A 27520-nucleotide genomic window follows, 5' to 3' on the forward strand; every position below is an offset into this window, starting at 1 on the left:
CCCCATTGTATAGTCGCCCCATTGAAAAGTCGCCCACGATTTTATTTTGGTATGAAGCCGCCGCTAGTACGCTGTTTTAATCATATGGGTTGTGTTTGATATCGATCGCTAAATAAATGTTGTATACATTATAATGTTTATCCTATTGTATACAGTAATATAATTAAATTTGTGTTTTGATTTTTATTTTACAAATACAGGTTTTAATGGTGTAATGTGCTTTTTGAAGATCATTAAAAAAAATAATTCCTTTTTTTAAAATTCTCTAAAAAGATTACCACTGATTTAAAGTTTCGAAAATGTTAATTTAATATGATTTTAAAATTAGTTACCAAAGCCAAAATTACGAATCTTTCCTTAACTTACAATACAAGTGGATACAGCTCATTTGTTATGATAATATAATAATAAATGTATAAAAGTGATATAGTAGGCCTATCGTATAGATTAGTTAAAACAAACAGCGTTATGTAAGACAATGAGGCTACTTATTGATCATTTGCATTAATTGACAAGTACAGTATACAGTATGTCTATTGTTATTTAACTCTCTGTGTAGGAGGTTGCAGTAGGGGCCTAGGTGATCTTCTGCCTCCTCTTGGCTGGGGCCTGGCTGGCTGGCTTGTGGCCCACATAAAATACCCCACATACACTGCATATTTCAAATATGTAACCTAAAAGGACTGTAAATGTTAAAACAAGTTTTAGGAAGTCTATATAATAAATATGGATGGTCTATTATGCAAATGTTAAATTGAAATTGTGCAAGGAAATCCTTGTGAATAAAAATACTCAATTCAAATCGTGCAGAAATTTCAAACTGCGCAAAGTATTTTTCATTATTATTTGATAAAACCAAAGCTTTTGTGTTCAGCAGTTCAATAGGTTGTGAAGCAGAACATGTTTTTGCCCTATTGTGTGGTACATACATTTCTTTAACAATTATGATTAGTATCATTATTATTTTTAATTATTGAACCATGTTATTGAATGATTAAAAATAAACCAATCAAATCAATGGTAAAAATACTTTTAAATCATTAATTTCAATGTTCTCAATCTGTTTAGGTACAAGATGAATGCTGTGATGGCGTTATGCCACTTCTGTGAGCTTCATGGGCCTAGCATACTCTTCTGCACACAAGCATTTCATGCGGCCGATCCTCAAGATGTACTGGATGGTAAAGTAAAGAAGAACTCTTACTATCCAAAGAAACGAAGTAGATCTTCCAGTACAGGATCTGCATCATCACAGCCTGGAATTGCCAACAACCCCAAGACAGAACTTTGTGAGGTAAATAAATGCTAAAATATAATTATATAGAAAAATTGGTATTTTATTTTTGGCAACATTCTGTGGAAATATACATACTACATATTATACATATTATTGCGAAAGTTTCTATGCTCCTTGGGGTCACAAATTATGTAAGAGGTCAGCAGATATGTAGATTATCTGTATAAATTGCCCATTCAAAATTTGTGTTCACATCCCCATATTAGCCATTACAAAAATTTTAAAAATATCTTCACTGTTTTTTTATTCATCCGTTTCTCTGTCTATTATAACCAGCAACCAAATTTGTTGTTATACCAGTTGTTGTCAACATAATAAAGATTACTTAAACTTGAACCACTGCTCAAAATTAAAAACCACAAATAAATTATCTTTTTAAAATCTCAATTACCAGTAATTAGGTGTAGTATCCTACTATTATTAGGTTAACTTATATGCATTATCATGCATATAACCTCTTGATTCTGTCAGAATCTTTATTTATTTCTTTATTTATTCTTTCCTTAGCACTATTTTGTCCATCAATTATCTTGATATCAGTTTCATCTAGCTAAATAAATTTTGTAACAAATGTGGTTTATGACATTACGCAGAGGGATCTTTGATCGGATTGTGATACCGGCTATTGTATTTGCATTAGCAAGATCCTATCATATATTATAAATAATTAAAGATTCTGAGAAAATCAATCAGTCAATATATCTTTTAAAAATCAATTATCTTTATTTAAATCAATGCATATAACCTATAATTTGTCATAGTGACGAATTAAATCTAGTTATGTTTTTTTGTCTTTGTATATAGGCATGTCGGTCATTTCAACCTGGTCAGCCTGGGTTTGTCAGTAGTGACCACGAGGCTCATATTAGCTATGTCAGCATGCAATATCCAGACCAACCACAACTATTCAGTATTGTACGTAATGCATGTGTCAGGAGTCTTAGTTGCGAGGTAAGCTTGTGAGGTCTCCATACTTTTTCTGTGAGGTCTCCATGCTTTTTCTGTGAGGTCTCCATACTTTTTCTGTGAGGTCTCCTTACTTTTTCTGTGAGGTCTCCATACGTTTTCTGTGAGGTCTCCATACTTTTTTTGTGAGATCACCATACCTTTTCTGTGAGGTCTCCATACTTTTTCTGTGAGGTCTCCAGTACTTTTTCTGTGAGGTCTCCATACTTTTTCTGTAAAGTCTCCATACTTTCTATGTGACGTCACCATACTTTTTCTGTGAAGGTCTCCATACTTTTTCTGTGAGGTCTCCATACTTTTTCTGTAAAGTCACCATAGATTTTCTGTGAGGTCTCCATACTTTTTCTGTGAGGTCTCCATACTTTTTCTTTGAGGTCTCAATACTTTTTCTGTGAGGTCTCCATACTTTTTCTGTGAGGTCTCCATACTTTTTCTTTGAGGTCTCAATACTTTTTCTGTGAGCTTGACATACATAAATGTCTAATATCCTCATAACTGTCAAAATTTGCAGGGGCTTTGCCCTCATATCCCTTTGTTGGCCCCAACCAATGACTGTTTGTTTCGCGCGTACAGCCCCGTCTGGGCAAATCCTGGCGCCACCACTGACACAAAGTCATTACATAAATGTTGTATTTAAAATGATGCAATAACAATATAACTATCTATCTATGTGTATATTGTACCAATATTACTTCCTAGGAACTTTATTTAATCAATCAATTAAACATAATAATCTATATATTAATGCTACTAAATTTTTCGCGTATTTTACGTATCTCCTCCAAAACCACTGAACGGTACATGCTCACATTTGGCACACTGATGTTTATTGAGGGGCCGCACACTGATGTTTATTGAAGGGCTGCACACGAATGGCTATGTCAATTTCCTGAATTTTAAGGATAAACACTAAAAAAAGGCAAAAAATATCAGTAATTTGACAATGACAATGATAATGAATTCAACCGTATCGACTGATCTCGTCGTTGAGTTTTAATTAATTACACCTATCCTCGGAACAGAATGTACTGTATTTTGTAAATCACGGTTTGGCTCAGTGAGTAAAACGCTGTGGCCATTGAAACTAATGCTTAGTAGGTTTGAGTTCGAATCCACAATATGTGTAAATAATAAGTATCAACGCTTAAAGCAAAAAATCTAAACCTCAATGTAAAGATACCAAACCTCACCCAAAAAATAGCAATATATAAAAAACCATTGAAATAAAAAAAATAATGTAAATGAAAAAAAAAAACAAACACACACATAAATAAAATTATTCCAAAGTCGTGTTTCCACAAGATATCAGATAAGTTTGTCTCCGAGCGCATCATCTAATTTCAAGTAGTGTGTGCACTTTTTCTATTGATTTTGAAGTCCGTTTTATTATTCCAATACTGTTCACATCTTAATTCTATAACTGACTGATTAACAGACTTCAACGTGCACCTATCATGTACGTTGTCACTTTCTAATGAGCACCCTAGATTAATATTCACACAGCATAAAGTCCCATATCCAGTATTGTGCTTTTATAATACCTAATCATCCCATGCGAATTATTATTAAGGCAGAAAATTAAGTAATTAAATTTGTAGTATAGCAATTTCTATACCACAAATTTAATTACAAAAGTAGCAAATAGGTAACAAATCTCCCACACAAAAAAAAAATATCAAAACCATTCAAATAAAAAAAATGTAATGAAATTAAACACACACAAACAAAGCAATTCCAAATGGTTGATACACATGTTGAACATGAAAACAAATTAACAATTCGTGTTTCCGTTTTTCATTCGATTTATGTTCACTTTTTTATTTTATCTGCCGTCTTCAATCCGACGTTTGGCAATCATGACCCTCCAATAGTCCCTGTCCCCTGCCATCCGTTTAACGTCAGCATAGGTTCCCGGTATCAAAAACAATTAATACACCACGAAAAACACCCATTTTATACTTTCGTTAGTGTTTGCGCTCATCATCTAGGCCTAATTCACACGGCACAATTTTTCTTTAACGTATTTTATTTTCGTAAAGTCTGAACAGTCAAAAGTAAAGTCTAAAGTTCCGTATCCAGTATATATTGCTTTCATTTTTTAGCTTACAGTCGGAAAGCCGCGTTGGTAACGCATCACTGATTTCATTCATTGTGAGGGCGCGCTTCGTGGAAAATGTTGGAATTTTTGCTATTTTAGTACACTTAGAAAATGGTATAATTTTGATATTAAATGAAATCAATAAACGTATTTCAATAGTTGAACTACAAGCGTAAATAATGATAAAAACTGTGATCTAAATTCCACAGATTTTTTGTTTCAAGAAATATCATTATTTTATGTATAAACTTATTTACTTTAATTTTTTTTTAAATGATGGTAAAAAATCATTAAATTTCATATTTTCTAGATAAGGTTTCAAAGCGAATTTAAAATCCTTTCAAGATAAACTATTAAGCTATCTATTAAAATAAAAATCTAATTTTAAGCTTTCTTGGGATGCAACTCCCACTAATCAAACCAAACCTACTACATTTCTGTTCTGTTTCGATCGAAAAATCGCCATTTTGAAACTTTGTTTACGTTTTACGAAGCTGGTACGAATCGTCCCGGACCGAATCGTGTCTGTGTTCAATACGGTTTTCATGCAGGCGTATTACGTCATAGGCCTAAGATTTCAATTTGCTCCCCGATTATTGTTCTATTTGGTTTCTGAGCTAGGAAAGGCTACCTACTATAATTACTTACTTGATTTCTAGCCTAGCTAGGCCTAAAAATAGTATTTTCTAGGCCTAGCTAGGCTGAGTAATTCTGATATATACTAATATTAGATAGGTAGGCCTACCCTAGTGAGTGTTAATAATAGTAGCTGGGTATTCTATAGTCTAGGCTGGTGGTAGGTCTATCCCAGCTCTGCTCATATACCAAGCAAGAAGAAGCCTGAAGGAGAAACTAGGCCCAGAACAAATAAAAAACTGTTAAAAAAACAATAAATGGAAAAACAAAAAAAAATAACCCATTTTCAATTTATATATGGGGAATGTTTATAAAATCGGGCATGTTTGTTTCAGAGACTCAAACGTGTATTTTTATATGGTCATGTTTTTAAAAAAGATAATTATGGGCCCAGCTGAAACCAAGATATAAAAATATAAGTCCATCATTTACTTGAGTATTGTTACAGTGATTGGTTGGTACTCAGTATTTCAGTATCTGGCAGTAAATGTCACACTTGTATATAAATATTACTTTATTAGATACAACTTGCATTTCACACAAGCAACCAATTTTTTTTTACGTATACAGAATGTGAAAAAGCAGTTTTTAATACAAATATCTTTCAAACAATACTGATATAAATAGTAAATACTACTACTGTATATAAAAACTTGCTTTTATTTAAATAGCACCTTGTTCATCAAACATAACAAACTAGCTAGGCCTATATCATATTAACTTACGTGAGTCTTACGGTTGTACTGATTTTATTATTGTTTTATATGTTTATATTGTATGTATCTGTGTGACTCTGGTTAATAAAGTAAATCAATCAATTGCAACTTAATTTATATCTTATCATTGACTGATCTGAAACGCTTCTAAAACTTGAATGCGTATGAATGTATATGTTATATTATTATTAGCGAATAAAATGAAAAACTATCAGCTGCAGCAATGATATTGAAATCGAGAAAACCATTACAGCTTCCACCGTCCAACCTCATATTGAAGAACGAGACAGAAAATCGTCGAGTCTTGATACCAACAAAAAACCTAAAATGAAAATGAATAGCTGAAATGTAATGAATGAAACTATTTAAATAATTGTCACTATGATATGAACAAAACATTGCATCGTTATACAGTATAATTATTCAACAACCTGAAAACATTTTCATATATTGGCCTACCATGAAAAAGCAGCAAATACAAAATTTCCTTATGTCTGTTTATTGTAATAATTATTAATATTATAAATAAATTGTACCCCTCAGTTGTCAATAATTTTACTATAAATATATATTTAACTATATAGAATAGGTAGGCCTATACCTGTATCAGGCTGCGATTTGCTTAATTATCTTTTTAAAACTTCCCAATGCATCTTCAATATAGAGTAGGATTGTAACGATACTTTAATAATACTAAATTGTAACTAAAGTATTTAAATTATTAACAGAACATGTTACTAGGCCTAGGCCGATATAATACGACAACGATCCACCAGGTCGTGCATATACTCACCTACAACAACCACAATCAACACACCATGCACCACACACGACGGAACTAGTGCCGCGAGACGTAACAATATATGACATGAGGACCTTTTTTAAAATGTTCGCTATAGGAAGCTTAAATAGGGTTTCAAGCCAATTTTAACGTAAAACAGACTATTGATACTTACTCTATCCATATACGTCGGTTTTTTGGTAATTCACTGTATGGGATGCAAATCCCACTAATGGAAAATTTGTAAACAAACACCTGTTAGAAAACTTCAGTTTTGACGGACTCACACGAACTTTGGAAAGAAATTGTCGCTGACAACAAATCCAACAAATTATTCAGAAAATTAGGTGACCTGCGACATCTTAAACATATAAGGAACTGACCTTACCATATATGGTTAATTTTTCGCCAACTAATGTTTATTAAACAGCTATTAAATGACGTATACTTTATGCTAATGTTTTCGCGCGAAACGTTGATGCTTCTGTGCCGAGAGAGGGCTTCTAAAATTTATGACGTCATGCGAAGTCGAAAATTCAGCGATAACGGTCATATTTCCCAACGCGGCTCTCCGACTGTTACATATATTTCAAAGTGAAGTGATGGTGTATAACAAAATCAATGGCCGTAAATACAGTAGTTCCGAATTATATTCTTGATACAATTTGTTTTTATTTTATCAGAGTGCGCTTTTATTATACTTGCCCATGCAAAGTATAACCACATATTAAGGCAGAAAATGACTGTGAGCACGGGTTACTGCTAGTAATCATAGTAATTAATATAGTACAATGATGACTTTTTTATGTATAATTCAATAAAATTATAAACCTAATTTCGTTGTAAATGCCATTTTCTGGATGTACATAATAATCACTGTATTACCAAAACAATGCAATAACACAAAAACTTTTGTTTTAATAATTAAACATTTAAATAATTTAATCTAAACTAATCACACAGTAGGCTAAATATTGTAAGTTTTGATAATTCAAAGTGAAGTTATATTTTATCACTGAATTCAGTGATTACAGTTTAATAATATTAATAAAAATAAATATTGCATTTTTTATCAATTACTGTACATGATTAACAATTATATTCATGTGAAATTATTTATTTATCTACTTTAGTAGTTGAATATTTTAATTTTGCTGTCATTGAAATTAGCTATAGCAATTCTACGTGGGTTTGATGAAATGATACATAACTGGTCAGGATTATTAATCCCATCTTTTTTCTGATCAATTCTTTTGATAAAATGTCCATCACTACTGAATAGTTGTAGTTTGTGTTTACTTGATACAATGATGTTGTCATCCTCATCAACTACAACTCCACATGGTGAAATCACCATACCATCTTCATCAACTATATTGATAAGTGTTTCAAATGATTTGTCTTCATTATCATATATTACAACTTGTTCATTTTCATTATCTGCTACAAGCACTCTCCCAGTTTTTGCAAGTGTTACATCATAGTAGCCATTTTCTACTTCTTCTTGTGATCCTATCTTCATCAGTTCCTTGCCACTATTGATGTCAAACATGAACACACATTCAGTGTTCCATTCTGCTACATAAATAACATTTGTTTCCTCATCTATGTAAATACCTTGTGGATCATTCAATATATCCTTACCAATGGATCTGATCACATGACCATTCATACATTACCACTGAATGCTATGTTGTTATTCTTCATTTTGTGCATTCTGTTAACTCTGGCACCTTCTGGTAGTGTAATCTTGCCTATGTGTTTTCCTGATTGTTTGTACTTGTGAATTTCATTTGTGTAAAATGAAACTAGCAAGCAATCATCATTACACTTTACTACTCCTCTAGGGTTTCCATCAACTTTAAAATCATTTATCAGTCCTTTCTTCTCTACTTTGATAGTAAATGGTGATTGTTTGATTGGTTTCCCATTGAAATACACATTTAATGTAAAGTTTCCTGGATTCTTGAATATTCCTCTTATAACATACTCATTATCTTCTTTAACAAGATCAATGTTGGTTTCTCCTTTTAAATGTGTAAATGTTGCTGTAATAAGGTGATTAGGACCATCTTGATGTTTTTGTCTTATTTTTGCAACAAATGTTTCACCTTGGATGACATATTCAGGTACCTTTACATTAATTTGAGTTACAATTCCAATTTTGTGTTTGTTTAAACAATCAAGTTGATGTTTGTTTCCAGAAAATGTAATTTGCCCATTGTCATTTTGTTTAATTTCTTCAGAATTATCCATTTGATCCTTCAGTATGTTCAATGCAATCTCACTTGACATCATAGCAGTTGCTGGCTCACTCTGTATTAACTGATTAAGGAAACTTACATTTGTATTTAGTTCAGCAGTGATTGTTCTTAATTTCTCCATTTCTACATCATTTATTTTCTTTTCATCTTCATAAATTGTGTCAACTTTTTTTTTCATTTTATCTCCCTTTTTCTGGATTATTTGTATCGTTTCTTGAACTTGATTATCAATATCCTTGGTACTTGTTTCTTTACTTTCTTTTAGTTTTTCAGCATTCTCTGTGAGTGCCTTGAGTCTATTTTCTAGTTTAGCTTTGTAGTGATGGGCTGCGGATTTCAGTTGTTGTGCATATCCATTAAAAGATGTGAATGCTTTTACAATTTCTATTGGTTTGTGATCTATTGCAGGATGTGTTATTATGGCACATTGCATGCATATTGGTTCTTTACATTTTGTACAGTATAGCTCTAGTGGTTTGTTGTGAGAAGAACACAATGGTGGATTTAATGCTGCAAGTTGTTGTGGCGTCATTGATTGCACTTCCTCTGCAGCAAGTATCGTATGACTTGCTAACATTGGAAATTTGTTATGCTGCTTACTACATGTGAAACACAAGTAATGTCTGCATTCTTTACAGTAATGTATTGCCTGTTCTGTTGTTCCACAAACACATTTTATGTTATCTTTCTTCTGAAATTTGTCAATGTTTTCTAACATGTTGTTTAGAAATGTATTTGGTGAAAGCTTCTTAAGCCCGCCATCTGGAATAGGATATGATTTGCAACACATTGGACATGTTAGTTTGCCATTGTTTGTTTTTACCCAGTTCTCTAAACATGACAAGCAAAAGCTATGTAGACATTGAAGACTTTTAGGATCTTGAAACCTTTCCTGGCAAATGGCACATACTAAGTCCTCATCAACATCTTGAAGAAACTGATTTAATTTGCTTGTAGCCATTTTATCTGTAAAATAGTAAATCGGGTAATATTATGTGGTCATGTGGTGTAATGGACTGTCCGACAATACTTAACATTCAGTTGTTTTGTTGAGATGAGACGGTATGAATTAGGGTGTCTAGAAAACTCAGATCTCAGTCTGAGTTTTCTAGATCTAGAAAAGTCAGATATCTGAGTTTTCTAGATCTAGAAAACTCAGATATCAAAATCTGGGTTTTCTAGTTCCAAAATGGAACTAGAAAACTCAGATCATCATGTGATTGGTTGGTAGGTCATTTGGATCATTCCATTATTAATCAGAAGGTAGGTCATTTGAAATACTAGTACTAGTAGGGTATTATTAAAACTGATTACTGTGTACGTTTTCTTACTAATATTGTAACATGTAGAAGCGGCCTACGGCTTAAATAATAAAGAAAATACAGTGCACGTTACCGTTAAAATGTAGGTTTAAAAATTAGGTATGTACGAGTTGGTGTGGGTACGAGTTGGTTGAGGTACGAGTTAGCCAAGTTGGGAATAGGTACGAGTTATTTTGGGTACGAGTTGACCACTTCTAGCCTAGTAGGGCCAAGCCTACTCTTCGCGATACATCACGATAACGCCCACACGTTGAGCCTTGAATTGAGTTTGCTTAGCTAGGCTAGGCCTAAATGCTAAGCCTACATTTTAAAAGGTGTATACTGTATTTCTTTATGATTTAAGTCGTAGGCTGCTACTACAAGTTACAATAATTATTATTATTAGCATGGAGGTTATACCTCCATGTTATTAGTAAGAAAACGTATAATACTGTAGTATTTCAAACAAGCTACCCTCTATTAATAATGGAACGATCCATTTGATGATCTGGGTTTTCTAGTTCCATTTTGGAACTAGAAAACTCAGATATTGATATCTGAGTTTTCTAGATCTAGAAAAGTCAGATATCTGAGTTTTCTAGATCTAGAAAACTCAGATATAAGATCTAGAAAACTCAGATATATCTGAGATCTGAGTTTTCTAGATCTGAGTTTTCTAGACACCCTATGAATTACAGTAAAACTACTGTAGATCATTTAGTTTGTTATTAGAGAGCTTACTATTTGTGATGAAAGACGACAGAAGAAGTATGTCATGTTTAATAATAATAATTTTAAGGGAAATACTTAAATATTTATTGAGTTAAGTGAATTATTTAATATTTAAGGGAAATATCTCACTTAAAGCCTGGTTTCCAATTAAATCGCTACAGCGTTTCCATTAAAATCGCTACACGCGCAGATGTCGCCGACGCAATCGGGAAGTCTCCCCGATTCATCGCAGTCAAATCGGCAAAGTTCAACCATGTTCAACTTTGCCGATTTTGTCGGCGATGAATCGTATACGCGTACCAAAGAATATTTAGCGCTCGCGTACTAGATCCCCGATATATTCTAGCGTTTCCATAGAATCGCTACGCTCTGTCGTGTAGCGATTTTATGGAAACCAGGCTTAAGTGTGATTGGTGAATACGGCTACAAGAAACGACCAACAACACATAGATTGACCTGATCTAGGTAAATGTTTCTTGTTAAAATGGAAACAGATTCAAACAAATCCTGTTGTTGTAGTAACAACATAGAAACAACAAAATTAAATTACCTTTGGAATTAATAACTCGACATGAATAGAAATTTATTGATTTACAAAATCCTACAGTATACACTATAACGATATTCCTGTACACAACACCCAAGTGGGTTTTTCCAATCACTACTACTTCTTGTCATGTGATCTCTTTTGCTGGCAAACGTTTAACAACTCTGTAATTGTCTTATAATAATAATAATTAGACACTATTTTAGGAATTTGATAAATAAATGTAAAAAAATATATGTAAAATTTAAACATTTTCCAGTAGGAAGCAAAAGTTGGTTGTAAGTGTGACAAGATCATTATTGAGATATTTGTATAGTAATGAGTCACAACTCACTTTTATTTAAACACAGTAAAGTGGTGCTCATCACAGTTAAATGGAGCCTCAGTTAACTTTGATTTAATAAACACAGTATAAAAGTGGTGCTCATTACAGTTAAATGGTGCATCAGTTAACTTTTATTTAATAAACACAGTGAAGTGGTGCTCATCACAGTTAAATGGTGCCTCCTCAGTAACTTTTATTTAATAAACACAGTAAAGTGGTGCTCATTACAGTTAAATGGTGCCTCAGGTAACTTTTATTTAATAAACACAGTAAAGTGGTGCTCATCATAGTTAAATGGTGCCTCAGGTAACTTTTATTTAATAAACAGACAGTATAAAAGTGATGCTCATCACAGTTAAATGGAGCCTCAGTTAACTTTTATTTAATAAACACAGTAAAGTGGTGCTCATCACAGTTAAATGGTGCCTCAGTAACTTTTATTTAATAAACACAGTAAAGTGGTGCTCATCACAGTTAAATGGAGCCTCACGTAACTTTTATTTAATAAACACAGTAAAGTGGTGCTCATCATAGTTAAATGGAGCCTCAGTTAACTTTTATTTAATAAACACAGTATAAAAGTGGTGCTCATCACAGTTAAATGGAGCCTCAGTTAACTTTTATTTAATAAACACAGTAAAGTGGTGCTCATCACAGTTAAATGGAGCCTCAGTTAACTTTTATTTAATAAACACAGTAAAGTGGTGCTCATCACAGTTAAATGGTGCCTCAGTAACTTTTATTTAATAAACACAGTAAAGTGGTGCTCATCACAGTTAAATGGTGCCTCAGATAACTTTTATTTAATAAACACAGTAAAGTGGTGCTCATCACAGTTAAATGGTGCCTCAGATAACTTTTATTTAAAGATATATTTTCCCCCTAAAAAAATATTTTTTTTAATTATTTTGTTGAATATGTTATTTTAATGTCACATAATAGTTATTCACTCACAAAAAATTGGGTCTGAAAAAAATTTATTTACCTGAGAAAAATGTAATTTAAAGCAAAAAATTGTCAAATTGTCTGGAAGACAATGAGTTTTTGGGTAATTTAACTGTTTATTTTGTCTTTTTATAGGTGAAATACATTTTTGCCCCCGTTTTTTTTCTTATGGAAGTGAACAACTTCATTAAAACTGCAAAATGGCCTATTCAAAGTCCGATTTTAAATATCTTTATTTTTCATGATTTTGGGGGACAATACATCTTTAATAAACACAGTATAAAAGTGGTGCTCATCACAGTTAAATGGAGCCTCAGTTAACTTTTATTTAATAAACACAGTGAAGTGGTGCTCATCACAGTTAAATGGAGCCTCAGTTAACTTTTATTTAATAAACACAGTAAAGTGGTGCTCATCATAGTTAAAGATGTATTGTCCCTTGAAACACAAAAAAATGAAGGTCAAAATTTTCTAAATTTAAATTGGCCATATCAAAGTAATATTAAAGTTATTCACTTTAAGTCGACAATTCGAGCCAAAAACAACAAATTTACGTAATTAACAGGTAAATTAGTTTGATTACATTTCGTCTGGAAAATCGTCGCGAGCAAAAGTAAACAAAGATTTCAAACCACGAGTACGCATAAATGCATATGCTAATTAGGATTGTTTACAACTCGTCACGGTTGAGAAGGTATTTTCACACAGATCGTGAGGAAGTTTTATGATTATGCATACAGAGTAGCCAAACAAGCGCGTTTCACTATGGGGTATGTTTTGATCGAAAACTTTGACTGGAAGTCAGAGTTATTCTTTTAACAAAAAAAACGTCTGTATTTCAGTTAAATGATTTTTTTTTGGACAAATTTTTGGTGATAGTTAATAACTATTATGATACTTCAAAATGACCCACCTTTTTTCGAAATCTGTTATTTTTTATTTTTTTGGAATTAGTCAAAGGGACAATACATCTTTAAATGGTGCCTCAGTTAACTTTTATTTAATAAACACAGTATAAAAGTGATGCTCATCACAGTTAAATGGTGCCTCAGTTAACTTTTATTTAATAAACACAGTGAAGTGGTGCTCATCACAGTTAAATGGTGCCTCAGTTAACTTTTATTTAATAAACACAGTAAAGTGGTGCTCATCACAGTTAAATGGAGCCTCAGTTAACTTTTATTTAATAAACACAGTATAAAAGTGGTGCTCATCACAGTTAAATGGTGCCTCAGTTAACTTTTATTTAATAAACACAGTATAAAAGTGATGCTCATCACAGTTAAATGGAGCCTCAGTTAACTTTTATTTAATAAACAGACAGTATAAAAGTGATGCTCATCACAGTTAAATGGAGCCTCAGTTAACTTTTATTTAATAAACACAGTATAAAAGTGGTGCTCATCACAGTTAAATGGTGCCTCACGTAACTTTTATTTAATAAACACAGTAAAGTGGTGCTCATCACAGTTAAATGGAGCCTCAGTTAACTTTTATTTAATAAACACAGTGAAGTGGTGCTCATTACAGTTAAATGGAGCCTCAGTTAACTTTTATTTAATAAACACAGTGAAGTGGTGCTCATCACAGTTAAATGGAGCCTCAGTTAACTTTTATTTAATAAACACAGTAAAGTGGTGCTCATCACAGTTAAATGGAGCCTCAGTTAACTTTTATTTAATAAACACAGTAAAGTGGTGCTCATCATAGTTAAATGGTGCATCAGTTAACTTTTATTTAATAAACACAGTGAAGTGGTGCTCATCACAGTTAAATGGAGCCTCAGTTAACTTTTATTTAATAAACACAGTGAAGTGGTGCTCATCACAGTTAAATGGAGCCTCAGTTAACTTTTATTTAATAAACACAGTGAAGTGGTGCTCATCACAGTTAAATGGAGCCTCAGTTAACTTTTATTTAATAAAAACAGTGAAGTGGTGCTCATCACAGATAAATGGAGCCTCAGTTAACTTTTATTTAATAAACACAGTGAAGTAGTGCTCATCACAGTTAAATGGTGCCTCAGTTAACTTTTATTTAATAAACACAGTGAAGTGGTGCTCATTACAGTTAAATGGAGCCTCAGTTAACTTTTATTTAATAAACACAGTGAAGTGGAGCCTCAGTTAACTTTTATTTAATAAACACAGTGAAGTGGTGCTCATCACAGTTAAATGGTAGTAACCTGGTATGCGCGGAGCGCTGAACATCCAGTGATTTGGCTCGAAGAAGGGCGAATTATTATTTATACGGCCTATCTGATAATATTATTATTATTAATGTAGGCTTATTGATGGAAATTCTTCTGTTATTATTTAAACGACCTAAGGCCTAAGTGAATTTTATTGCCAAGGAATCATTAATTAGTTAATTATCTGTATATTATTCTTCGCAAGGTAAGGTGAATGCAACGCAACTATATACAGGCTTATTACATAAAGGAGGCCTAGCTACATGACCCAGTAGATATTCTACTTGTTGTTGGCTATATAATGGAGTGGAGCTGTAGCTTGGTGGTTAACGTGCTTATTATTGCTTGATTTCAAAAAGGCTTATGATTTAATTGACCATAATATATTAATTGATAAGTTGTATAATTTAGGGGTCGAAGACCATCTAATCTCTTGGATCTATGCTTTTCTATGTGATAGAAAACAACGTGTTAAACTAGGCGATGAATTGTCCCCTTGGACAGTCGTTAAGGGTGGTATCCCCCAAGGATCCTGGTTGGGGCCCATGTTGTTTATCATCTTTGTCGACGATCTTCTGGATGGGGTGCCGTGCATGAAATACATGGACGACACCTCCATCCATGAACGCGTCGGCAACGATGGGGCAACTGTACTCCAAACCACTCTTGACGAAACTGTCCAGTGGGCTAAGGATAACAATATGTACCTTAATATTAAGAAAACGAAAGAGATGAGAATTAGTTGTAAAAGGTCAAAGACTGCTTTTGAGCCACTCCATGTTGGAGATTGTAATCTGGAACGTGTTGACGAATTTAAACTTCTTGGTGTAATTATTTCTCATAATTTGTCATGGCAACCTCATATTGATCAAATGATTAGTAAATGTAATTCTAGAATGTACTTTCTCAAACAGGTGCGGAGGGCAGGCCTGGATGCCCCCGCACTTGTCCAATTTTATACTAGTATCATTAGACCAATATTAGAATATGCGGCCCCAGTTTGGGGATCAAATATTACGAAGCAACAGAATCAACAACTTGAACAAATTCAGAGAAGGGCCTTTAAATGTATTTTTCCGCATGCTACTTATTCCGATGCCCGCAGCTTCCTTGGTTTTTCTACCTTAGAAGACCGCCGTGTTCGACTGTGCAAGGATTTTTTTGTTAAAATCAAAGACCCCAGTCACAGATTGAATCATTTGTTACCGGAGGCTCCTTCTGCTGCTTATAATCTTAGAAGACTCCGTGAGTTCTGTATCCCTAGAGTTAAAACTAACCGTTCAAAAACGTTTATTATTAATCACGGATTATTCCAAAAATGGTAAACATTTTGTGTTATGTTTCCGCGACCTTCCGTACCTTTGTGTGTAAATATTATTGAAAATTTTTGAAGTTTTTAACTTTTTTTAAATTTGTAAACATTTTTAATACTTTTAAATTTTTATCCTGCAGGCCTATGTCTTTAACTATTTGAATTTTATATTTATTGTTTTTATAATAAGTGATTTTTTATTGTAATTTTGTTTTAATTTTTTGATTGTAGGTTCTACATTTCTGAATGTCTTTTATATTTGTATATTGCATTTTATTTTTCTGAGTGAAACGCTTTTGTTAAACTTCAATCTTTCGTTTGATTGCAATAAAGTTCTATTCGTATTCGTATTCGTTGCCTTCCAATCCCAAGGTCCCGGGTTCAATCCTGACCTAGTGCAGGGTTGTAACTCATGACTCTTTCAACTCCACTCCCTAAGACTCAAATGAGACTTAGTTTATAAGCACGATAAATTATTAAATAGTTTATCCATCCTGTAATTGGCGAGGCACTCGCTGTTGGATGAGTATGAACTTGCGAAAATAATTTTTCCTTTAAAAAAAAAAAAACCTTGTCCCCTTAGGCTTCAAATATTAAAGTTTTATGTAAACCACAACGACTTCGCCGCCGTCCGTTGCCAGCCTATAATAAGTGACAGCGATGTAGCGTTATTTGCCATCAACAACGTTTTTTCGCCTCACTCGAATAAATTTTTCCGTTAGGATGCTTATTAATTGTAAATCGTAATTTGTAAATGTACACGCGTCCGACTAAGGAGAATTTATTATATGAATAGACATGCGCAGTAATTGTAATTACATACAAACTGCGCACGTGTATAGATGAAAATATCATGCAACAATAACAAACATGCTGCATAGACATTCCGACGCCGTAGTTCGTTTGTGGTATGTGTTACGATGTTTTCGTGAGTGAATAAGAAGCATATAAAACACAAACGAAAACTATTTATTATTTTATATTGTTTGTGATAAAAAACTTTATCCAGACAGGCTGCATATGCTGATAATTGAAAGAGGCCCGACGCCGATCATACATGACTCGGCTGTGGCATATTGTCAACCATTGAATAGGCCTCCTATAGGCTATGGCCGTGGCGACTGGTATTGCGGTGAGGCTGCAGTAGATAGGCCTAACATATTTTAATGCGGTCATGTTTTATTTGTATTTTAATCACAAATTTTGAATGAATAAAGATAAAAACAATGCAAGACAACAACCTATATATTTATTTGATGTACCTACCAACAAATTTAGCCATTTTCATGGTTTTTAAAATTTTCTAAAGAATTTTCAATTTTGCGAAAAAAAATTGGCGACCTTTTGCAAATTTTGCGAAAGAAAATTTGACCTTAGCGTGAGCGTAGCCTAACCAAGAACATAATATAATGTGATCACAACCTTTGTATTTTGTAATGCATTTATTATCTATTTATTTTACCAACAGCAAACATAAATCTGCCACTTACATTCTAGTATAGAAACATGAAACATTCTTAAGAAATAAAACATTTGTATTGCAATTCCACTGTTTTATTATTGTTTTATTCAATAACAATCATTTTTTGTAAAGATACAAATAATTTTGAAGATGCATCTGAATAGAATTATTGTAAGAAACACTACAGTTACAAATAAATCTATGTTTAAAATATCTTTTGTTTTGAACTTTGAAAAGAAAGACAAATTCATTACATAAATGTTGTATTTAAAGTGATGCAATAACAATGTAACTTATACATCTATTTTCTATGAATTATTTATTTGAGGACAAATTTAGTAGTTAAATATTTTAATGTTGCTGTCATTGTTATTAGCTACAGCAACTCTATGTGGGTTTGATGAAATGATGCATAACTGCTCTGGATTATTAATTCCATCTTCTTCCTGATCAATTCTTTTGATAAAATGTCCATCACTACTGAATAGTTGTAGTTTGTGGTGACTTGATACAATGATGTTATCATCCTCATCAACTACAACTCCACATGGATTCATCACCATACCATCTTCATCACCTTCATTGATGAGTACTGTAAATAACTTTTCTTCATTTGGACGTGTTTCCTCTCTCCGTACCTACTTTTGATGGTTTAGGTCTAGGTGACGACTAACGACAAATAGATTCACCAGACCTAGGCAGGAGGTCGTCGGTTATTGAAAATAAAAAGTGTTCTTGTTGAAATGCAAACAAATTCAAACAAATGCCTTTACTTTTACAGTACTATAGAAACAAAATAGAAATGAAAAATGATAATAATTATTACCTTCCTTGAAATTAATAACTAGACATGAATAGAAATTTATTGATTAACAAAATCCTACAGGTAGTTATACTTTAACGATAATCCTGTACACAACACCCATGCGTGGGTTTTTCCATTCACCACTACTTCCTGTCATGTGATCTCTTTTGCTGGCAAACGTACAACAACTCTGTAATTGTCTTATAATAATTGTAATTAAACATTATTGTAGGAATTTGATAAATAAATGTAAAATATCTTAAACATGTAAACAATTTATTATCTTTTCCAGCAATGAAACAAAAGTTGGTTGTAAGTGTGACAAGATCAGTATTGAGATATTTGTATACTGTAGTAATGAGTCACATGATGATTTCAAAATCAGTGATGCAGAACACTGCACTTTATGATGTTCCAAATGTATTTCAAAATTGGTGATCCAGAAAAAGAAAGGAAGCAATGTTATATTGTTGTTATAATCTCCTGGATGTTATCATAATAGATTAAAAGTTATAGAACACTCAATTATTTTTAAGTTTTTGGCAAAGTGAATTTTGTTAAATGACAATCCTAAATGGCTGGAAATGGTACTCTAGGACGTAAAATTCATGATAAATGACACCTCTAGTTGGCCGGAAATGTCACTCTAATAATAGTTCGCTCGCAATTGGCAAAACGATCGTAGTCTAACTAACACATTTGTGTTTAATGCTAACGTCAAGGGGTTCTCCCAAACCATAAAGATTTCCCCTGGCTAGGGCCTGAACAACATCGCTATGAGTGTAATTTGGGAATGGACCTGTTTGTATTGTTCTTTCTATTATTCTAATGTTCATTGTAAAAGTTCCCACCGCCGGTAAATTAAAGTTCGGAGTTTTTCAGTCAAGTTACACACTCCTTTGTAAACTACAGAAAAATAGCGTCATAGAACCAGTTGGTACATGTAGGTTATTAAATCCACGTCTTAAAAGGGGATTCCCCACTTGTATATTAACAACGAACTATACGTCATTCCCCTGTCGTCGATTCCCAATTGTACACTACGGTACTCGCCGCGGGTCAAACTGTAGATGTAAAATGTCATCAGTGTTGTAGATTCTACAAAACTGAGAACATTTCACACAGATCAGTGTATAATTGATAAAAAGTTTCAGTATCGGAAACAATTTCGCGACCCATCAATTTTTTTCGTAACTCAATCATTGGGTCGCAACCCATAGGTTGCAAAACGGCGGTCTAGTTAGTACATAGATACATGAAACATTCTTAAGAAATATAACATGTATTGCAGTTCCACTGTTTTAGTATTGTTTTATTGGATAACAATAATTTTTGTAAGGATACAATTATGAAGATGCATCTGAATAGAATTATTGTAAGAAACACTACAGTTACAAATAAATCTATGTTTAAAATATCTTATGTTTTGAACTTGAAATACACAAACATTTGAAATTAAAATTAAGTTTTACATTTGAAAAGAAAGACAGTTATTATATAAAGTTGTTATCTGATGCAATAACATAACAATGTAACTATATATCTATTTTCTCATCCTTACCTTTCATATCACTATTATATTGTACCAATATTACTTCATGGGAACTTTATTCAATCAATTAAACATAATAATAACCATAGTTTTCTTATTGTACAATGATGACTTTTTTAGGCATACGTCTGTCATTTCCTTTGAAGTTACAATAATTCAATAAAATTATAAACCTAATTTCATTGTAAATAATTTTCTGAATGTACTTAATAATCACTTTATGTCTAAAGCTCTGTCTACACCATCAAACTTTATTTGACAACAAAATGTGATGTGCCCTGATTGGACATGATTATGTCATATCACTACCATATTTGGGCACATCACACTTTTTTTCAAAATAGTTTGATAGTGTAGACAGAGGTTAAAGCAATGCAATAACTCAGACCATTTGTTTTAATAACTAATCACACAGTAAATAAGTTATTAATAATTCAAAGTAAAGTTATATTTATCACTGAATTAGTAACTAAATTGACTGTAATATTTATTTTTACAGTTTAATTATTTACAGTATTCAAATTGTATCAATGAATTACTTTGTAAAATGTTAACAATTATATTCATGTGAATTATTTATTTGAGGACAACTTTAGTAGTTGAATATTTTAATGTTGCTATCACCATAATTAGCTACAGCAATTCTATGTGGATGATATGAAATGATACATAACTGGTCAGGATTATCAATTCCATCTTCTTCTTGATCAATTCTTTTGATAAAATGTCCATCACTGCTGAATAGTTGTAGTTTTTTGTGACTTGATACAATGATGTTATCATCCTCATCAACTACAACTCCTTGTGGCTCCATCACATAACCATCTTCATTACCTCCATCGATGAGTGCTTTAAATGACTTGTCTTCATTATCATACATTACAATTTGATTACATTCATAATCTGCTACAAGCACTTTCCCAGTTTTTGTAAGTGTTACATCAGAGTATCCATATTCTACTTCTTCTTTTGATCCTATCTTCATCAGTTCCTTACCACTATTGATGTCAAACATAAACACACATTCAGTTTTCCATTCTGTGACATAAATAACATTTGTTGCCTCATCTATGTGAATACCACGTGGATCATTCAATACATCCTCCCCAATGGATTTGATCAGATGACCATTCATATCACATATTTGAATGCAGTTTTCATCACTGAATGCTGTGTTGTTGTTATTCTTCATTCTGCACATTCTGTAAACTCCTACACCTTCTGGTAGTGTAATCTTGCTTATACATTCTCCTGATTGTTTGTACTTGTGAATTTCATTTGTATAAAATGAAACTAGCAAGCAATCGTCATATTTCACTACTCCTGGAGGCATCATGTCAACATTAAAATCATTTACCAGTCCTTTCTTCTCTATTTTGATGTTAATTGGTGATTGTTTGATTGGTTTCCCATTGAAATACACATTTAATGTACAGATTCCTGGATTCTTACATATTCCTCTTATAACATACTCATTACCTTCTTTAACAAGATCAATGTTGGTTTCTCCTGTTGCATGTGTCCATGTTGCTGTAAGTTGATTAGGACCAACTTGATCGGTTTTTCTTATTTTGGCAACAATTTTTTCACCTTGGATGACATGTTTAGGAACCTTTACATTAATTTGAGTTACAATTCCAATGTCGTGTTGTTTTAACAAATCAATTTGATGTTTGTTTCCAAAGAAGTTAATTTGTCCATTGTCATTTTGTTTAATTTCTTCAGAATTATCCATTTGATCCTTCAGTGTGTTCAATGCAATCTCACTTGACATCATAGCAGTTGCTGGTTCACTCTTTAGTGACTGATTAAGGAAACCTACATTTGTATTTAGTTCAGCAGTGATTGCTCTTAATTTCTCCATTTCTACATCATTTTTTTTCTTTTCATTTTCATAAATTGTGTCAACTTTTTTTTTCATTTCATCTCCCTTTTTCTGGATTATTTGTTTCACTTTTTTAACTTGATTATTGATATCTTTAATACTTGTTTCTTTACTTTCTTTTAGTTTTTTAGCATTTGCTGTGAGTGCCTTGAGTCTATTTTCAAGTTTAGCTTTGTAGTGATGGGCTGCGGATTTCAGTTGTTGTGCATATCCATTAAAAGATGTGAATGCTTTTACAATTTCTATTGGTTTGTGATCTATTGCCGGATGTGTTATTATGGCACATTGCATGCATATTGGTTCTTTACATTTTGTACAGTATAGCTCTAGTGTTTTGTTGTGAGAAGAACACAATGGTGGATTTAATGCTGCAAGTTGTTGTGGCGTCATTGATTGCACTTCCTCTGCAGCAAGTAGTATATGACTTGCAGTTATTGGCAACATTTTGTGATACTTAGTACATGGGGAACACAAGTAATGTCTGCATTCTTTACAGTAATGTATTGCCTGTTTTGTTGTTCCACAAACACATTTTATGTTATCTTTCTTCTGAAATTTGTCAATGTTTTCTAACATGTTGTTTAGAAAAGTATTTGGTGGAAGCTTCTTAAGCCCGCCATCTGGAATAGGATATGATTTGCAACAAATTGGACATGTTAGCTTGCCATTGTTTGTTTTTACCCAGTTCTTTAAACATGACAAGCAAAAGCTATGTAGACATTGAAGACTTTTAGGATCTTGAAGCCTTTCCTGGCAAATGGAGCATACTAAGTCCTCATCTACATCTTGAAGAAACTGATTTAATTTGCTTGTTGCCATATTAATCAAATGTACTCTGTAACATAGTAAAACTAGTGTTATTATGTGGACGTTTGGTGTAATGGACTGTATGACAATATTTAACATTAAGTTGTTTTGTTGAGATGAAACTGTAAGAATTACAGTAAATCTAGATCATTTAGTTTGTTTTTAGGGAGCACGACCAAAGTAAAGTATGTCATGTTTATTCACTGCCCATATGTAGATATTCGGATATGTTCCCACTCTCCCTACCTAGTTTTGATGGTTTAGGTCCAGGTGACGACTAGCGACAAATAGATTCACCAGACCTAGGCAGGAGGTCGTCGGTCATTGCAAATAAAAATCTCTCTATATATATGGTGGATGGTTGGTCATAAACTGTTCTTGTTAATGCAAACAAATTCAAACAAATGCCTTTACTTTTACAGTACTATAGAAACAAAATAGAAATGAAAAATGATATTAATTATTACCTTCCTTGGAATTAATAACTAGACATGAACAGAAATTTATTGATTAACAAAATCCTACAGGTAGTTATACTTTAACGATAATCCTGTACACAACACCCAAGTGGGTTTTTCCATTCACCACTACTTCCTGTCATGTGATCTGGCAAACGTACAACAACTCTGTAATTGTCTTATAATAATAGTAATTAAACAATGTTGTAGGAATTTGATAAATAAATGTAAAATATCTTAAACATGTAAACAATTTATTATCTTTTCCAGCAATGAAACAAAAGTTGGTTGTAAATGTGACAAGATCATTTATATTAAGCTATTTGTATAGTAATGAGTCTCATGATAATTTCAAAATCAGTGATGCAGAACACTGCACTTCTATGATATTCCGAATGTATTTCAAAACTGGTGATCCAAAAAAAAAAGGAAGCAATGTTTATATTGTTGTTATAATCTCCTGGATGTTATAATAGATTAAAAGTTATACACTCAACACTCAATTATTTTAAAGTAAATATATAAATCTTTTATTGTAAACATTCAAAATATTTGCTAATATTTTTATAATTTTTGGAAAACTAAATTTCATATTCCAGTGAGTGGATGATGGCCTTGACTTAATTATCAACCATATACTGTACATTGAATAACAATTATGACGTTCTTTTACCTTGTTTATCAAGAAAGTAAAAAATACAAATATTTTGATACTTTTTCTTTAAGGTCTCCATACTTTATAAGGACTCCATACTTTTCTGTGAGGTCTCCATACTCTTTCTGTGAGGTCTCCATACTTTTTCTGTGATGTCTCCATACTTTTTCTGTGAGGTCTCCTTACTTTTTCTGTGAACATATGAGGAATATTTCATCTTCTTATATTAGTAGAAGAGTACATTAGTGTGTTGGCAGAGATTAAGGCAATGCAATAACTCAGACCATTTCTTTGTTTAACTAATCACACAGTAAATAAGTAAGTAAATAATTTTAAGTGAAGGTATATTTTATCACTGAAATAACTAAATTTACTTTGTAATGATTCTTTTTACAGTATTCAAATTGTATCAATGTTAACAATTATATTGTGAATTATTTATTTGAGGACAACTTTAGTAGTTAAATATTTTAATGTTGTTGCCATTGTCATTAGCTACAGCAATTCTACGTGGACGATATGAAATAATGCATAACTGCTCTGTATTATCCAGTCCATCTCCTACCTGATCAATTCTTTTGATAAAATTTCCATCACTACTGAATAGTTGTAGTTTGTGTGCACTTGATACGATGATGTTATCATCCTCATCAACTACAACTCCACATGGCCTTTTCACCATACCATCTTCATTACCTCCATCAATGAGTGCTTTAAATAACTTGTCTTCATTATCATACATTACAATTTGATTACATTCATAATCTGCTACAAGCACTTTCCCAGTTTTTGTAAGTGTTACAGCAAAGTATCCATATTCTACTTCTTCTTTTGATCCTATCTTCATCAGTTCCTTACCACTATTGATGTCAAACATAAACACACATTCAGTTTTCCATTCTGTGACATAAATAACATTTGTTGCCTCATCTATGTGAATACCACGTGGATCATTCAATACATCCTCCCCAATGGATTTGATCAGATGACCATTCATATCACATATTTTAATGCATTTATCATCACTGAATGCTATGTTGTTATTCTTCATTTTATACATTCTGAAAATTCTCACATCTTCTGGTAGTGTAATCTTGCCTATGCATTCTCCTGATTGTTTGTACTTGTGAATTTCATTTGTGTAAAATGAAACCAGCAAGCAATCATCATCACACTTTACTACTCCTGTAGACTCATTATGAACATTAACATCATTTATCAGTCCTTTCTTCTCTATTTTGATGGTAATTGGTGATTGTTTGATTGGTATCCCATTGAAATATACATTTATTGTACAGATTCCTGGATTCTTACATACTCTTCTTATAACATACTCATTATCTTCTTTAACAAGATCAATGTTGGTTTCTCCTGTTGGTTGTGTCCATGTTGCTGTAAGTTGATTAGAACCAACTAAGTGATTGTGTTGTCTTATTTTTGCAACAAGTGCTTCACCTTGAATAACATATTCGGGCACATTTACATTGATTTGAGTTACAAATCCAATGTCATGTTGGTTTAACAAATCAGTTTGATGTTTGTTTCCATAAAAATTAATTTGTCCATTGTCATTTTGTTTAATTTCTTCAGAATTATCCATTTGATCCTTCAGTGTATTCAATGCAATCTCACTTGACATCATAGCAGTTGCTGGTTCACTCTGTATTAACTGATTAATGAAACTCACATTTGTATTTAGTTCAGCAGTGATTGTTCTTAATTTCTCCATTTCTAAGTCATTTTTTTTCTTTTCATTTTCATAAATTGTGTCAACTTTTTCTTTCATTTCATCTCCCTTTTTCTGGATTATTTGTATCATTTCTTGAACTTGATTATCAATATCCTTGGTACTTGTTTTTTTACTTTCTTTTAGTTTGTTAGCATTCTCTGTGAGTGACTTGAGTCTATTTTCAAGTTTAGCTTTGTAGTGATGGGCTGCAGATTTCAGTTGTTGTGCATATCCATTAAAAGATGTGAATGCTTTTACAATTTCTATTGGTTTGTGATCTATTGCAGGATGTGTTATTATGGCACATTGCATGCATATTGGTTCTTTACATTTTGTACAGTATAGCTCTAGTGGTTTGTTGTGAGAAGAACACAATGGTGGATTTAATGCTGCAAGTTGTTGTGGCGTCATTGATTGCACTTCCTCTGCAGCAAGTAGCGCATGACTTGCTGATATTGGCAATATTTTGTGATACTTACTACATGCGGAACACAAGTAATGTCTGCATTCTTTACAGTAATGTGTTGCATGTTCTGTTGTTCCACAAACACATTTTATGTTATCTTTCTTCTGAAATTTGTCAATGTTTTCTAACATGTTGTTTAGAAATGTATTTGGTGGAAGCTTCTTAAGCCCGCCATCTGGAATCGGATATGATTTGCAACACATTGGACATGTTAGCTTGCCATAGTTTGTTTTTACCCAGTTCTCTAAACATGACAAGCAAAAGCTATGTAGACATTGAAGACTTTTAGGATGTTGAAACCTTTCCTGGCAAATGGAACATACTAAGTCCTCATCAACATCTTGAAGAAACTGATTTAATTTGCTTGTTGCCATATTAATAAAATGTATCTGTAAAATAGTAAAACTAGTGTTATTATGTGGTCTGTATGACAATATTTAACATTAAGTTGTTTTGTTGAGGTGAGACTGTAAGACTTACAGTAAAACTAGATCATTTAGTTTGTTTGGGAGCTTTAAATTTCCAACAACCAAAGTATGTCATGTTTATTCACTGTGCTCATGTGTGGATATTTGGACGTGTTTCCTCTCTCCCTACCTACTTTTGATGGTTTCTAGGTCAAGGTGACTACTAATAACAAATAGATTGACCTGACATATTATGTAGGTTGTCGGGCATCGCAAATCGAAAGCTCCCTATGCATGGTGGATATGGTTGGAAATTTATATGTCATGGAGATGGCTCTAGACTGTAGCGTGAAATGAGAGTGTGGTGATGCATATAGTACATACACAATATGCAACATGTTTATTGCTAATAGTAATACAAAAATGTTTATAAATTTTAAAAGTAAAAAGCGCTGTGGGACTATACATACTTCAAGGTCATAACCCGTACAGTAAATGTTTATTGAAATGGAAACAAATTTTTTAAAATGCCTTTAATTTTACAGTAGTAACCAAAGAGAAAAAAAAATTTAATTACCTTTACAATTAATAACTAGACATGATCAGAAATTTGTTGAAATTTATTGATTAACAAAATCCTACAGTATACATTACGATATTCCTGTACACACCAACACCCAAGTGGGTTTTTCCAATCGCTACTACTTCCTGTTATGTGACCTCTTTTGCTGGCAAGTACAACAACTCTGTAATTGTCTTATAATAATAGTAATTAGGCATTATTTTAGGAATTTGATAAATAAATGTAAAATACCTTGAACATTTTAACAATTTTGTTATCTTTTCCACCAGCAAAGAAACAAAAGTTGGTTGTAAGTGTGACAAGATCAGCTATTTTTATAGTAATGAGTCACATGATGATTTCAAAATCAGTGATGCAGAACACTGCACTTCAAAATTGGTGATCCAGAAAAAGGAAGCAAGCAATGTTTATTTTTAGAATCTGTGGTATCATAATAGATTAAAAGTTATGGAACACTAAGTTACAGTATATATAAATCTTTTACTGTAAAACAGTCTTTGCTAAAAACATCTTTTTATGAATTATAGGACAAATAAATTGCATATTCCAAAATTGGTGGATGATGGCCTTGTTTTTGCTGCCAAAGATTCATTGACTTTT

At 32.5% G+C, this 27520-nt stretch overlaps 3 protein-coding genes across 8 annotated transcripts in view; 1 reads left to right on the plus strand and 2 right to left on the minus strand.

Moving 5' to 3' along the window:
- Positions 1 to 27520, plus strand: part of LOC144841347 (folliculin-like) — a 50504-nt gene that overhangs the window by 18471 nt on the left and 4513 nt on the right. For all 5 annotated transcript variants that reach the window (XR_013612014.1, XR_013612015.1, XM_078697658.1 and 2 more), the window contains exons 2-3: positions 1069 to 1294; positions 2102 to 2248. Coding sequence is in view for 3 of the 5 variants with exons in the window: in XM_078697658.1 (XP_078553784.1) it covers positions 1069 to 1294; positions 2102 to 2248 (373 nt within the window). In the remaining 2 variants the exon portion in view is untranslated. The remainder of the gene's footprint in view (positions 1 to 1068; positions 1295 to 2101; positions 2249 to 27520) is intronic.
- LOC144841342 (E3 ubiquitin-protein ligase TRIM45-like) lies at positions 2535 to 27063 on the minus strand. 2 transcript variants are annotated; one of them, XM_078697648.1, is made up of 4 exons: positions 26915 to 27063; positions 24301 to 26319; positions 23868 to 23926; positions 2535 to 2681 (listed from the first exon to the last, which is right to left on the minus strand). In XM_078697648.1, the coding sequence occupies exons 2-3, from the start codon at positions 26302 to 26304 to the stop codon at positions 23918 to 23920; spliced, it is 2013 nt and encodes a 670-aa protein (XP_078553774.1). In that variant the 5' UTR covers positions 26305 to 26319; positions 26915 to 27063; the 3' UTR covers positions 2535 to 2681; positions 23868 to 23917. The 2 variants fall into 2 exon arrangements, with proteins under 2 accessions (XP_078553774.1, XP_078553773.1); XM_078697647.1 differs by lacking the exons at positions 2535 to 2681; positions 23868 to 23926 and having other exon boundaries at positions 24170 to 26319.
- On the minus strand, positions 19824 to 23844 carry LOC144841341 (uncharacterized). The gene is made up of 2 exons (XM_078697646.1): positions 22869 to 23844; positions 19824 to 22650 (listed from the first exon to the last, which is right to left on the minus strand). The coding sequence occupies exon 2, from the start codon at positions 22632 to 22634 to the stop codon at positions 20523 to 20525; it is 2112 nt and encodes a 703-aa protein (XP_078553772.1). The 5' UTR covers positions 22635 to 22650; positions 22869 to 23844; the 3' UTR covers positions 19824 to 20522.

The sequence above is a fragment of the Antedon bifida genome, chromosome 4 (assembly GCF_963402885.1).
Source record: "Antedon bifida chromosome 4, ecAntBifi1.1, whole genome shotgun sequence".
Lineage (NCBI taxonomy): Eukaryota > Metazoa > Echinodermata > Crinoidea > Comatulida > Antedonidae > Antedon > Antedon bifida.